Raw genomic sequence first — 15,968 nt, forward strand, 5'->3', positions numbered from 1 at the left:
TTGATTTAAATAACACAGTTAAAGAAGACAGATTAATAATTACCACAAATTGTCATTTTCTAAGCTGTGTTTGATGCTATTATGTTGCTGATTGTATCATGTGAGCTAAGGTGTTGTGATTGATCTAATCAGTTGTCCTCCCTGGCATAATGAAAAATTAGACTGCCTCAGAGACATGAGAGACTCAAAACCTAAAGACCAGCTATATCTGAAGATTGAAGTATTAACCCAGGAATTAAACCAAGGACAGTACCAATGACAAAAATAGAAGTGAGAAGACATTTAAAACAAGACACAAACACAGACTTCCTCCTCACCTAAGGTAAACTCTGGGAGAAATGAGGTGGAAAAGTCTGACAGTCAACTATCTGAACAGTCTGAACTAGCACAGAAAGAAAAGAAAAAAAAAAAAAAAAAAAAGATAAATTAGGTTCTAGAAAAATTCAAAACAGAAATAATTTCCCAGACAACTACAGAGATGGTGAGAAGAATGAAAGACATGATTAGAGACTCTACAACAGCAACAGATTAAAAGAAAAAAAAAAAACAGATGAGCTCAGACCACGGTGGAGAGAGACCATGGAATGCCCAGCATAGGAAAGAAATGGAAACCATGAAAACACAACACAGGAAAGAAATGGAATCCATGAAACAGATTCAAACAGATATCCAGGAGATTAAAAACTCTACAGAAAGCATTTGAAGTAGAATGAATGAATGTGAAGATAGAATTTCAGATACAGAAGATAGGATTGTGGTCAGTGACCATGAAAAGAGAGATCTCTTAAAAACAGTAAGGCAACATGAGAAATCAATCCAGCAACTCTTAGATGATGTAAAGAAGAATAATGTAAGACTGATAGGAATCTATGAAGTAGCAGGAGAAAGTTCAAATGACAATAAAAAACCGTTCACAGAATTAATGACAGAAAACTTCTCAGAGGGGAAGAATTTGACATACAGATATGTGAGGCATATAGGACTCCAACTAGTCATGATAAAAAAAATGTATACCCAGACATATAATAATCAAGATCCCCAAAACCCAACAGAAGAACAAAATACTACAAGCAGTTAGAGAAAAAAATACAAATCACATGCAAAGGAAAGCCCATCAGAATCACAGCAGACTTTTCAACACAAAACCTCAAGTCACGGAGAGCCTGGACTGAAGTATTTGATATCCTAAGAGAAAACAACCTCCAAACAAGACTGATGTATCCTGCAAAACTATCTTTCAAAATTGATGGGAAAATAAGATACTTCCATGACAAAGAACACCTGAGAAATTTCATGAACACCAAACTGGCACTCCAAACATTTCTAAACAATATCATAAAAAAGAAAATAAAAAACACAACTCCATAATGGCCAACAGAGCAAATATACAAGGCAAGGCAAGAAATTAAAGGGAAAAAGGAGAAAAATAAAAAATAAAAGAACCAACAACAGGAAATAAACATGACAATGAAAAGTTAACACATAACAGTTATAACCATCAATGTTAATGGCTTCAGTTCAGTTCACATATCAAAGAAACACGCTGGCAGAATGGATTAAAAGGCAAAATTCTACAATATGCTGTATACAGAAAAACCCACTTAATCCACAAAGAAATTCATAGACTGAAAGTAAAAGGATTGGAAACAGTTCTCCGAAGCCTGGAAAAAAGCTATCTTATTTGCATACAGGATAGATTTCAAACCAAAACTAAGTAAGACTGACAAAGAAGGCCACTCACTACATCTTTGTAAAGGGAACAACACAAGATGAAGAAATGACAATCATAAATATATATGCACTGAATACAAATGCCAACTATACAAAACAAATATTAATGAATATGGAAAATGAAATAAGCACTCATAAAACTATAGTGGAGGACCTCAATACTCCACTTACACAAATAGATAAATCATCTAGAAAAAATATCAGCAATGAAATAAAAGAACTGAACCAAGTCTTAGAACAAATGGACTTAGATATCTACAGAGTGTTCCACCCCACAAAATCAGAATATACATTCTTTTTAGCTGCACATGGGTCATTCTCCAAAATAGACCACAGGCTAGCTCATAGAACATGCTTATGTAAATGCAAAGGAACTGAAGTTATCCCCGTATATTATCAAACCACAGTACAACTAAACTGGAGATAAAGAGCCTAAGAAACTGCAAGAATTTCACAAATACATGGAAATTAAATAACACCCTGCTGAAAAATCACTGGATAACACAGGAAATTAAAGAAGAAACTGTACAGTTCCTACAATTAAATGATAATGCCAATGCAACATACAGGAATCTATGGGACGCAATGAAAGCAGTTTTTTGAGGGAAATTCATTGCAGTAAATGCCCATAAAAACAGAGAGCTCAAATAAACAACACAATGCTTCCCCTTAAGCTTCCCAGAAAAGAAGAGCAAGACAAAATGAAAGCTCATATAAGGGAAGAAATTATAAAGATCACAGCAGAAATTAATGCAATGGAAACTAAGAGAACTATATAGAAAAATCAATGAATCAAAGAGTTGTTTTTTTGAAAGAATAAATAAAATCCATAAACACTTAGCCAACCTTATCAAAAAGGAAAGGCTCATATTCATGCAATTAGGAATGAAAACACATCCAGCAGAAATCTAGAGAATCACGAATACCTACTTTGAAAACCTGTACTCTAATAAAATGTAAAATAGAGAAAAAACGGACAGATTCCTAGACACATATGAACTTTTAAAGTTGAATGAAAAGGATATAAAAATTCTAAATACCCCAATTACATTCAGTGAAACTGAAAATGTAATTAAAAGGCTGGGCATGGTGGCGCCTGCCTGTAATCCCAGCACGCAGGAGGCTGAGGCAGGAGGACCACCGTGAGTTTGAGACCAACCTGTGCTACATAGTGAGTTTCAGGTCAGTCTTTACTACATAGTGAAACCCTGTCTCAAAATACCAAAAAAAAAAAAAAAAAAGTAGTTAAAGTATTACCAACAAACAAAGGCCAGGTCCTGATGGTTGCTTCAACTGCTGAATTCTACAGGACATTTAGAGAAGAAATATCACCACTACTCTTTAAACTCTTCAGTGAAATTCAAAGGGAAGCAACAGTTCCAAATTCATTCCTGGAATCAAGTATTACTTTGATTCCAAAACAAGGGAAAGACCCAACCAATAAAGAGAACTACAGGCCAATCTCCATAATGAACATAAATGCAAAAATCCTCAATAAGATACTGGCAAACAGAATACAGAAGATCATGAAGAAGATCATACACTCTGACCAAGTTGGATTTATCCCAGGGATGCAAGGATGGTTCAACATACATAAATCAATAAAAGTACTATACTATATCAACAGTGTCAAAGATAAAAATCACATGATCATCTCAATAGATGCAGAAAAAGCATCCGACGAAATTTAACACCGATTCATGATAAAAATCCTACAGAAAACTGGAAAAGATGATCTTTATCTCAACTCAGTAAAAGCTATCTATAAAAAGCCAACAGCGAATATCATTCTAAATGGTCAAAAATTGAAAACCTTCATGTTAAAATCATGAACAAGACAAGGATGTCCACTATCACCACTCCTGTTAAATATAGTTCTAGAAACATTAACCACAGCAATTACACAAGAGAAAGGAATAAAAGAAATAAAGATAGGAAAGGAAGAAGTTAAAACTGTCACTATTTGCTGATGAGATGCTACTCTCCATAGAAGACCTAAAAAAACTCTGTCAAAAGACTGATAGACTTAATTGACAGATTCAGTAGAGTAACTGGATACAAAGTCAACACTCAAAAACCAATAGCTTTCTTGTACACAAGAAACACACCCACTGAGAGAGAAATTAGAGAAACAATTCCTTACAACATCTAAAAAATGAAATATCTAGGAATCAGTCTAGCAAAGGAAACAAAGACCTCTACACTGGAAACTATAGCACTCTGAAAAAGAGACAGAAAAGGATATACGAAGATGGAAAGCCATCCCTTGCTCCTGTGTAGAAAGAATCAACATAGTGAAAATGGCCATACTTCCAAAACTGCTACACAGATTCAACACAATCCCAATTGAAATCCCAACAGCATATTTCACAGAACTTGAGAAAACAATCCAAAAATTCATTTGGAACCAGAAGAGGCCTAGAATAGAAAAAACTATTCTAGGCAACAGAGACACGACAGGGAGTATGACAATTCCCAACTTGAAACTATACTACAAAGCCCCTGTCATAAAAACTGTAAAGAAACAGACCCGCAGATCAGTGGAACAGATTACAAGATATAAGAACAACTCCAGACATACTCAGCTACCTCATGCTTGACAAAGGAGCCAACCATTCTCACTGCAGGAAAGATAGCCACTTTAATAAATGGTGTTGGAAAACTGTATTTCAACTTGCCAAAGATTAAAACTAGATCCCTGTCTTTCACCATGCACTAAACTAAAATCCAAGTGGATTAAAGATCTAAATATCAAAACAGAAACACTAAACTTACTGGAAAGTAAATTAGGTAGAACTCTCAAAGACAATGGAACAGGAAACATTATGAATAAATCCTAAGTAGTATGAGATCTTGCAGAAAGAATCAACAACTGTATTAAAAAGTTTTTGCAGTGCAAGAGAAATCACCAACAGAGCTAAGAGACAATCTACAATGTGGGAAAAAATTTTTAACAGCTACAACTCAGACAAAGGACTATTATCTAGGATATATAAAGGACTCAAAACACTCAGACTCTTCAAATAAAAAGACCTGATTCAAACATGGGTGTCTGCAATGAACAGGCATTTCTTAGACAAAGAAGTAAAAGCAGCAAATAAATATATGAAAAAATATTCAACATCACTGGTCATTCCAGAGAGGCAGATGAAAACAACACTGAGATTCCACCTTACCCCAGAAAGAATGACTGCTATAAAGAAAATAACCAATAACAAAAGCTGGCGGGGTTGTAGAGAGAAAAGAATCCTTCTCCATTGTTGGTGGGAATGCAGATTGGTGCAACCACTGTAGAAATCAGTATGGAGATACCTTAAAGAACTAGATTAGAGGTTCCATTTGACCCAGCTATCCCTCTGCTGGGTATCTTTTCAAAACAATTAAAAGACTCATACCACAGCGATATATGTGCACCCACGTTTATAGCAGCACAGTTTGTAATAGCTAAAACTTGGAAACAACCCAAATATTCATCAACTGGAGACTGGATAAAGAAGATGTGGTTTTTTCCTATAAAATGGAGTACTATTCAGCCATAAAGAATGAGAAACTAGAAACATTTATAGCTAAACAAATGCACATTGAGGCTAAACTCTTAAATCAAGTAATAGGACACACAAGTAAATATGGAATAGTTTCTCTGATATGAAGAACTAAAAGTATAAATAAAGTTGAAATGGTATAACTGAAAGTGTGAAATAGGAAGAAAATTGCTAAAGGGGAAGTGGGAAAGGGAAAGAAAAGAAATTAAAGAAAAAGAAAAAATTGAAACCAAGTCTCTGTAAACAGGTAAGGGCAAACGGGGTGAAGGGAGGGTAAGGGTATGGGGAAAAAACAAGAACCAAGATATATCATGTAAAGGTACAAGAGCCCAATGATAAAGGTAATTGTATTGTTTGCTTTAAATGGACCAATAAATTTAATGAAAAAAAAGAATAAATTACCTCCTCACAACACTGGCAACTCATCAGCTCTTTGACTTTTATTCTTTCAGCTTTGACATCTTCATCTTCATCTTCATTGTTTGGTGGTTCTGGAAACTTCTTATGTCTGGACTTTATTGAAAGGGTCCTAAGTATATAAAGATAGTAGATTTTCACATAATTAAAATAGTAAAGAATACAGTCGGCCAGGGATTTAGTTCAGTGGTCCCACGGCCTGCCTTGCAAGCACAAGGTCCCAAGCTCGATCCCCAGTACCAAAAAAAAAAGAATCTAGTCACTACATAGAAGCAAGGTATTACAAAGCAACAGGAGATTTAGGGTTATCCCTAACAAGTAGAATCACAACTGATATTTTTCATTGTTAATTAAAGAAAGTTATCTAAATTCATTTATTTATTCAACATTTTTTGATTCATATGTGTTAGGTATTATTTCGGAAAGATGAAAAACAATGGGTGCTGTCTTCAAAGAACTAATAGCCTGAGTATTAGTGAAACTGTCAGAAAGAAAAGAGGGCTCAAGTCAGAACTCATAGGAATATGATTTTTATGCTATGGAAGTTTTGAACAGGAAGAGATGTAATAAGGCAAACAGGTAATGAGAAACTACAGAGAACAAAGGAAAAACAGAATGTAAGGGAAAAACATCAATCATTTTAAAGGTTGCAGATTGAATTGAGCCTACTAGGCAATGATAAAGGCAATGATAAAATCATTAGCTATCTTACTAAAAATAACATCAAGAGAGGTAAAGGGGAAACCAGAATATAGGATGTTAAGAAGTGAACAACTTCAAGGAGGCAAACAACTGAAGGTGGAATGCTTCTGGCTAGGAAAAGAAAAAGATACCATGTAAGAACAAGACATGGATTTCTATTCAAATTTAGATTCTCTTAGGGGGAAAAGTGGGCTGGTGATTCAGCTCAGCGGTGCCATGCCTACCTCACAAGTGCAAGGTGCTGAGTTCAATCCCTGGAACTGCAAAAAAAGAAAAATGTATGGGAGAAAAGTGATCCCTCTACCAAAATTAAGGAAAAGATAAAAAAAGAAAACTGAGCAACATTCTTAAGGATACGGAGTAAATGACTTGGAATAGGTAAAGCACCTCTTTCTTTGAGACAAGGAAAAGGCAAAAAAGATGGAAAATGTGGATAATAGAAATTTTTAATTAAGCCCTCTGTGTTCTCAGACAGGTGGCAAGATCTTTTACTGGGAAGTAAGATGTGAGATATTAGTAATTTGAGGACTACAAAGTCTAGCTTAACTACTGAATAAAAGGGATAAGAAGACATTAACTAGAAAAATATGACAGGCTAGCAAAGAGCATCAAGAAAGAGCTGAGTTTATTTGGGACAAATATGTAGTACTATCAAGTTCTTTGTTATCTCTCTCCAGTATATTATCAGATTCACCAATAATTATGATTTTTAGAGGATAAGTCAAAGAAACACAGAAGCTGAGGGTGCTGAAAGAAGGTTAATGTGATGAATCATCTGAAGACAGGGCAGAGGAAAAGTAAAAATAGGAACAGTGGGGAGAAGAGGAGAAATTCAAGGGTATGAAACTACAGGGGAAAAAGCCCACTAGGTCTAATAAAATCAAAGAGATGGGAACAGGGAAAGTTACTGGTAGAGTTGGACACTGAAGCTTAAGATTTTACAGATCAAGTTAAGAGCAGGATTAGTGTGGCTGTGATGTATATAAGTACGTGAACTGGAGAAGAAGCAATAGACTGGTTTACAGAAAATCAGAAAACTGGTTGAGGCATTAGAGGACACATGAATGCTCAAGTCTCCTCAAGTTTGAGTAGAAATAAAGAAGGACAGCTAGACATCAAAGTCCTCAAATAGTGGGGGAATATCTAATGGCTAAAAGCCGTTATATATTTATCTATCTATACCAGTGAGAGCAGACCTTTTAGAGCTTTCAGTGATAACCAAGAGTTCTCTGTGGCATGAGTGCCATAGGTTTGCCACCACTGAGCCACACTTTTGAGATTTTTGTAACATGTTACTATTCAGCAAATAAACATGTAAGAATTAAAAAAATTAGAACTCATTAAATACCAGTAGTTACAGTTTATAAATGATACTCATTAAATTCAAAATAACCTGTGAAAACAAAGTGCACCTTTGGAGAAAATATTTGTAAATTCTACAGCCAGATAAGGGACTTACATCAAAAATATATCTTAAAAACTTACAACTCAATAACATTAACACAACCCCATGGCTAAATGTGCAAAGTAATTAATTGAATAGACATTTATCAGAAGATCTAAAATGGACAATAAACATGTAAACAGGTTTTCAACATCAAGAATCACACGCACACAAAAAAAGAATCACAAGATCACAAGGATAATGCAAATCAAAATCACAAAGAGACATCATTTCACACCTACCAGAAAGGCTAAAATTCAAAACACTAACAATAACAAGTATTGGCAAGGACGTGAAGAAAAGAAAATGCTCATCCATTCTAAGCAGGGACATAAAGTGGTACTACCACACTAGAAAGCAGTCTACAACTCCTCAAAATGCTCAACACAGTTACCATATGACCCAGCAATCTCATTCCCAGGGAAGCTACCCAAGAGAAGTGAAAATATATGCCTATGTAAATGTGTACACAAACATGCATAGTAGTATTATTTATAAGAGCCAAAAGTGCAAATAACTCACTTGATGAAAGGATATTTGTAAAGCACGGAATACAACATAATGTTTGTTCAGCATAAAGAAAAAGAACAAAGTATTGCTAATGCTATAACACAATGAACTTACCAAACATTATGCAAAGTGTAAAAAATATCCAAATCCTAACAATTTTATAAATGATTTTCTAGCATTAAAATAATGTATATTCTAAGGTGAAAAGTAAATAAATAAACATAAAGGTTAAATATACTTAAAATACTTAAGAGAGCCATCACTGTATTTTGGCTTATGTTTTTCAAAATATGTATTATTATTTCTTTTCCTAAAAAGTTTTAAAATGTTTCACATAGATATCTAAAATATTGAGTTTGCACTTTGATCACAATGAGGATACAAACTTCAATTTCACTGTATATGTTATTGTTAATTTTATAAAAATTAACATAAAAAGGAAAATTATTATTCTAAGTAAAAGCCAGACCAAAAATAAAAAGACTACATATTGCATAATTCTGAAATATTAAGAATAAGGAAACTACAGAAAGTAGACCAGTGGTAACCCAGGGCTAGAGGCATGGAAAGAGAAATACGGAAGTAACTGCTTATGGATTCGGTTAGTTTTTGGAGTACCACAGCTGCTTTAAAATGGTGTTACAGTGATGGCTATACAATTAGGCAAATTTACTAAAAACACTGAAACTTCACCAAAACAAATTAACTGACCTGAAAAAGGGATCCTTTCTTATTGATCTGCCTCCATGTTTTTTCTCATAGTATTGTAAGAGGAAAAGCCACAGTATACACTGCAGGTAAGGCTAAAAGAAGAATGAGACAGTCTGACTGAATTGTCTTTTGTTTTTGTCTTTTTCATCTGGCAACAAAACTAAGACCATGTATATGAGGTTCCTTACCATTACCAACAAAATAGTTGCACTTCGTTATCTTTGTCATGATAAAGGTAATATTGTTCATCTCAGCGCCTCAAATATGCTCAAGTACATAATCTACCACCAAGCTACACACAGGCTAAATTGTAATACAAACTAAAGACGTCTTTTTTCCAGCAGTAATGGGATTAAATCGAAAGGTTTCCACATGCTAGGTAAACACTACCACTAAACTACGGTCTCTAGGCCTTTATTAAACTTTGAGACACAGTTCCACTAGGTTGCAGAGGCTGGCCTTGAAGTTGTGATGCTTCTGCCTCAGCCTACCAAACAGGTGTGGTTACAGACATGCATGACCCATGCCTCAAAATATAATTATGTTTCTACCTGTTACTCATTTTCAGTTTCATAAAATACAACCAAACACAAAACCTTTGTCTTTGTCTCTAAGGGAGTCAGAACTATATTAATTAAAATTAATACTGTAAAAAAGCTAAATATAATTAAGTGGACACAGGAAATAAATAAAAGGTAGACACATTACTACTGAAATGCAGATTAGCTAGCATTAACACACTCCACTTCTTATGTACTTTTTTTTTAATGTAACTAGATAAAATTTAAACATAGTTCAAACCAGACAACCAAATCATTCTTAAGGTAACATACTAACACAAAAAAGATTTTTGTTATTTCTTACCGATATAACAGCCACTAAAAGCCTATCCCATGGATTGTAGGTATCTTCATTTTTCCAAGAAACCTAAGACAATATGTTTTTTAAATGTATATACTCCATATATAGAAACATTTAGGTTTAAATTTTTTAAATAGTTTAGCAACCCTTATTCTCTATGAATAGGTTATCTATTCATCTTAATAAGCTTTCTGTATTTAATTCAAAATCTTCCTTACTCTAAAATACTTCTATATAAGTAGGCATAAGTATATTAAACTGAAAGCAAAAAAAAAAAAGGGAGATGGTAAAAACAATTAATCAGCAATCCTAAATCAAGAATTCGTAATCTAATTGTTTTCTGATCACATGGAAATTTCTTTCAATTATGTATTTTAATAAACAAATCTGCTTTTTTTTTCACTTGGACAAAATCCTCTACGCTTTTATTTTCTCTCATCCCTTTATATATATTATTCGACCCTTTAAAAACTTCTAATATCAAATACTGACTGAAACCAGATCACACTTCTAATTATATATACCACATATACCATTTTGATCATCAAAGAAAATCTGTGGACACAGTTCTATTTTAACAATTTATAACTGACTGGACCCCGTAATTATTTCAGTTGTTGCATTAAGAACAGTTTATCAAGTCATAGCAATTAACCTTTATCTGATGCATTTCACTATTTTCAGTACAAGAAGATCTCAAAAATTAAGCAATATGTATTTATGCTTTAAAATATCAAAATACCTCAAAACTCACCTTTATGAAATAAATGAGGCAACCTAAAAGTGGGTAGATTGGAATGACTATGCAAAAGGTATAATGAAAAGCAGCTGTAACTTTGTATCCCAAAACGAAAGTTATTTCAGTGATTGCTATACAAGCCAACGCTGTCTAAAGAAAAAAATAAGAAAATAAGAGATAAAGTGTTTAAAAACTTTGCACAAATAACTTAAGTTATAAATTGGGGCCTCAATATTAGCATTGTTTCCTAATAAAATATGGAACCAAAGATCATATTAGCCAGGAAGCATCAATGTTGATACAGTACTAACTGTCCGTGGCTAGTATCTTTACCACACACTAGTTGTTAAATGCTCTTAATAACATCCCTTCATTGAATGGATGATGTGGAAGATAAACATAAAAATATGCTGCTAGTTCTCCATCTCAATTATATACTTATAAAAGACATGTAATATCTTTTACTATAATCAAGAAAGAGTTCATGACTTTAAAACAAACTGCTATGAAACAGTGAAATAATATAAAATATAACTTACCACAGAATATATAAATGACCAAAATTCTTTGGTATTTAAAATTTTCTTAAAGGTGAAAGAAGCAATGTAAGTGAAAAGAATAACTGATGGAACATAACCAATAAGGCAAAAAACCTGTAAATCAGAAATGGGTACATTTCTGTAAAAGTCTGAATAGTCCGTAATACACACAATACAAAGTATCATAATCATATTAAAATATCAAGTAATAATTATTCTTCATATTATATTCAACAGGTCATTCCAAAAACTGAAATTGTGGTTACCGGAAAAGCTATCAACTCTACTTCTAAATCAATTAAAATAGTGCTTTTAAAATTCATTGTTAATACAGTCCTAATAAGTCATTTATTTATTTATTTATTTTTGAGACAGGGTCTCACTATGTAGTTGAGACCAACCTGTAACTCACTATGTAGCCCAGGCAGGTCTCGAACTCACAGCAATCCTCCTGCCTCAGCCTCCCGAGTGCTAGGATTACAGGCATGCACCACCTAATAAGTCATTTAAACTGAATACTTTGTAGTTTTTTTAATACCTGGTAAATTATCAATTTATTGTAAAAATCAAGTACAGGTTACAACTTTACCAATCTCCATCAACTATGAGCTAGTATTTTAATATATCATACTTAATGCATTAATATCAGTTTTAAGAAAAGCACTTATTATTCATTCACATGGTAGAAATTAATATATAAGGTCAGCACGATCTTCAACAAAACTGATGTTTATTTTTAACCAACGTCACCTAGCTTTGTTTCTGTTCTAACAAAATTCATTTAATGAAAGAATCTTCTATCATCATTTACATGTAAACATGCAAGTGAATTAGACGATTTCTTTGTCTTTTAAGCCATATCCTAAATTATGGAATAAAAGAACTCCTTTCTTGTAAAATCATGCTCAAGCATAAGAACAGACAAGGAAGACTTGTTATTGGAGGGATGCATTTAAGTGTGAATGATGACACACAAGTATGTACATAATCTCCAGTATAACTCAGTTTCATGAAATTAATTTTAATGGTAGTAAGCTATTATTTTTAAAAATCACACAGTAATACAAATTGGATTATATATAATCATATACAATAAACACTGGCTCTATTTTCTTTTCAAAAATAATATCTATATTAATTATATACATATAGATATCTATATACACTCACAGCTGTGTATAACTAGCTTTTAGGCAACATTTTAAGTAAAAATAGCATGAATCCAATTGACGTTAACTTACCACAGCAAGGAATTTTACAGCATAAAAATGTAATCCATGATGAAATGTAAATAAGCTTCCTAGCATCAAAATAAGAATAACAAAAAATAAGGGCATATCAACCATAGCTTGCCCAATCCAATATGCAGACGGCAAAAGACCTGAAAGTTTAAGTTGTGTATAAGCTTTGATCTAAAAATTAAAAAGAAAAGAATATAATCTTAGATATTTCACAAAAAAATAGCAAAGCACTGTAGAATTCTTAATTTTATAGCAACAAAACAAAAAAGGTGACATTCTAGGCCTATAGGTACTAAATATCCTCCTGATACTAAATACAGAATGCCATGTAGGCCTTAATTGGGCTCATTATTTCTGAGATGCAATAATCTAAACAAAAACTTTAAAAATCAGAATACAATAAAATAAGACAAAAGGTGTCAAGGTTACGGCTGTTCAAAGCTAAATACTTGCTTTTGAAAATCTGTGGAAATAGAAAGATATTTTTGAATAGGAAAAGGATTCCCATTTTTAAAAATTAATCTTTAATATAAACCCTAATAAACTTCCAAATATCTCTGGCTTTGCACAGGGCTTCAGATTGTAAAACCCTGTATACAAATAAAATGTCTACCACAAGTAAAATTTCATGTATATTAACAGTAAGCTTAAATAATCAGTTTTCCCATCTCACACACTCATTATTTAAAATTCAACAATTCTTTTACAAATCCAAATACCTAACAGTCTTAATTGCTTTCTCATCTATTCCTAATAATTAAAGGTTTCATACCAAAGAGCTGACTATATAGTGAGACAAGGGAACCAAGAAATATAAAGATGAGCTAAAAACAAAAAGGAAAAAAATGGACAAGTTTTATGTTCAGTGAATTATAGGATCATATATGTAAATTCTAATACAAGCTTAAAAACATAAACCAAGTCAAGTCAGCATCTACCCTAGAGAAATAAAAACATAGGTTCACATAAACTGTATTTATAGCCACTGTATTCATAATAATGGCAAGTAGAAACAATGCACGTTTCACAGGCAATAAACAAATTCATATCTATCCACACCGAGGAATACTACTGAACAACAAAAGCAAATGAACTACTGATACATATAAATTAGATGAATTGCCAAAAACACAAGGGAGCTATGCTGAGGCAAGGGTGGCAAAACTATGGCACAGGTTCCAAGTGGGCTCTTTGTATAACTGAAGCTTTAAAAGGTTTGCCATCGCTGCACTGAGGTGGAAAGGCTAATTCTTAAAGAATACATACTGCCATTCCATTCATTCATACTTGAAATTATCAGAATTGTGAAAATGAGAATAGTTAATGGTTTCCACAGGGTAGGGATGAAAAAGAAAGGGGGATGCATGGCTAGAGGACAGAACAATCCCTGTGACATGACTGTGTCAATGTCAATACTCGTGACCCTATAGTTTTTCAGAAATGAGTTAAGAATTCACAGGACCTTGTATCATTTCTTACACGTGAAAATCAATCTACCATTATCTCAAAGTTTAATTTGAAGACGTTAAAGCTGAAAGAAAGTATATCTAATAAATTTTAGCTTAGAGTGGTGGCACAATGGATTTTTAACTTTATATTTTTTCTATATTTTCTAAATTACTATAAACATGCATATACTCATAACACAAAACGAATATTTTTAAAATCTGAAACTTATGTATTACTTTTACATTAATTTGCAATAAATTTTTAAAAAATATACTAGAACTTTTAAAAATAAACTTAATTTCTTTAAAACAAAAATGAGCTTATGCTTATTATTCATAATATTCTGTAAATTAGTTCAGGTTATCTCATTTTCAAATTAAGATCTCATTATGGAAACAATAAGAGTTTTGCTTAGAGGAATAAGATCTAATTTAACACAGTGGTAGAGTAGAAGGTTGACAGCCAGAAGACTATTTAATCATTGCATGTCTGAAGGGAAACCCCAGAGAAAGGTGCAGCAAAGACAGTGAAGCAATACCACCAAAGAGTCTCCATACACTTAGGAACTTTTCCTAGGCTGCAGTGTTGAAATCATTTTTCATCTTTCCTTTTTCAAGGATAAGTGCCTTGTACATTCAATACAGTCTTTAAAGGGTATGAAGGAAAAGCAGGTCAGTGTGCCAGGTTAGAACACAAAGAGCAGCCAGACTTAGTGATGCACAATGATGATCCCAGCTACTTGGGAATTCAAAGTTGAATGAATGCAAGTTTGAGACCAGGCTCAGCAATTCAGTGAGAACTTGTCTCAAAATAAAAAATACAAGGAATTGGAAATGCAACTCAGTAGTAAACTGGCCCTGGGTCTGATGCCAGTAATCAAAAATAAAACATAAACAAAAACAAAACAAGAAGATGTAAAGATCCCAGTCAGTTCTCAAATCCACCATGAAACAGTCAAACGGAGGAATTTATAGGGATAATCCCATACACTATTTCCTGATCTATATATAAAGTAGGTAAAATACATCTTTTTTTGTAAAGTTTAGAGGATATAATTTTAAAGCATATAGCAGGTGTTCACACGACAAATATTATTAGTTATTATAATAAACATAGTATATTTATAATCTTAACTCCTGAAACAATATTTAAAACTCACAAATCATGCAAATAGTTTATTTCTATGACACTTCTTTTAGTAAACAAGAACTGCATTATTAACTTAGTTACCTTATGATTCTCTGCATTTTCCATAGCAAAGTAAGGTGGCATCGCAGTAACAATGATTCCAAGCAAAGCTGCTTGAAAATACAGCTCAACTTTAAAAACTATGTCAGTAATTTCCTGAAAGACAAACATAGAAAAACACAGAATAAGAAATACAACTGAGAACCACTTTATATCATCTTAAAACATACTAAAAGAGTAGCGAACCCTCTGAAGGAATACATTAGGATATCTACCCCAAGGGCAGCCTGTATGAAAGAATGGGTTGCAGGCTTATTAACAGGTGGCAGTGGACTGTAAGTACCTACTCTGTCATGAACCAATTTACACAAGGCTGTATAAGCCTCAACAAATCACTGTACTCCATTTTCTTAGCTATGACACAAAAAAATCTGGAATATAAATCAAACTTCACCATTTAATAAAAAATAATATTATGTATGAAAAGCAATTAGTGTGTCCACTAGTTACCCTATACAATGGTAAGAAATATCTAGGGATGATGGTTGGTACTCTTCACTCGTGTGGACTATACACTTGCTGGGATCCTGAGATGTCTTTCTCGCCCCAAGCTCAGTCTCCTATGGAACCAACAACTCCCGAGCTGGGGAGACTTTATTCCTTACAGTTCCTAGCACTGCGATGATCAAGCTATAGTCAGCCAACTTTCCCAGACAAGTCAGTAAATAGTTGGCATCTCAAATGCAAATTACAAAGCTATATCATCCTGCAACCCCAATAAGCCACTCTTACCCTTCTTCTGTAAGAACATATATTCATGGGGCAGGGTACAGAACCCATAGTGTGTCTTAGCAGACAACCAGGCCCTGGCTCAGCATTCCATGAGATCATAAC

General features: G+C 33.4%; 1 protein-coding gene across 1 annotated transcript in view; it reads right to left on the reverse strand.

Moving 5' to 3' along the window:
- Abca5 (ATP binding cassette subfamily A member 5) overlaps positions 1-15,968 on the reverse strand; it is a 73,881-nt gene that overhangs the window by 11,869 nt on the left and 46,044 nt on the right. The window contains exons 23-29 of the mRNA XM_010640575.3: positions 15,117-15,230; positions 12,438-12,608; positions 11,197-11,310; positions 10,673-10,807; positions 9,922-9,984; positions 9,058-9,149; positions 5,676-5,802 (exon numbers count right to left, since the gene is read on the reverse strand). Of these exons, the coding sequence (XP_010638877.1) occupies positions 5,676-5,802; positions 9,058-9,149; positions 9,922-9,984; positions 10,673-10,807; positions 11,197-11,310; positions 12,438-12,608; positions 15,117-15,230 (816 nt within the window). The remainder of the gene's footprint in view (positions 1-5,675; positions 5,803-9,057; positions 9,150-9,921; positions 9,985-10,672; positions 10,808-11,196; positions 11,311-12,437; positions 12,609-15,116; positions 15,231-15,968) is intronic.

This window comes from Fukomys damarensis, unplaced genomic scaffold, assembly GCF_012274545.1.
Source record: "Fukomys damarensis isolate Sample0158 unplaced genomic scaffold, DMR_v1.0_HiC HiC_scaffold_23, whole genome shotgun sequence".
Taxonomy (NCBI): domain Eukaryota; kingdom Metazoa; phylum Chordata; class Mammalia; order Rodentia; family Bathyergidae; genus Fukomys; species Fukomys damarensis.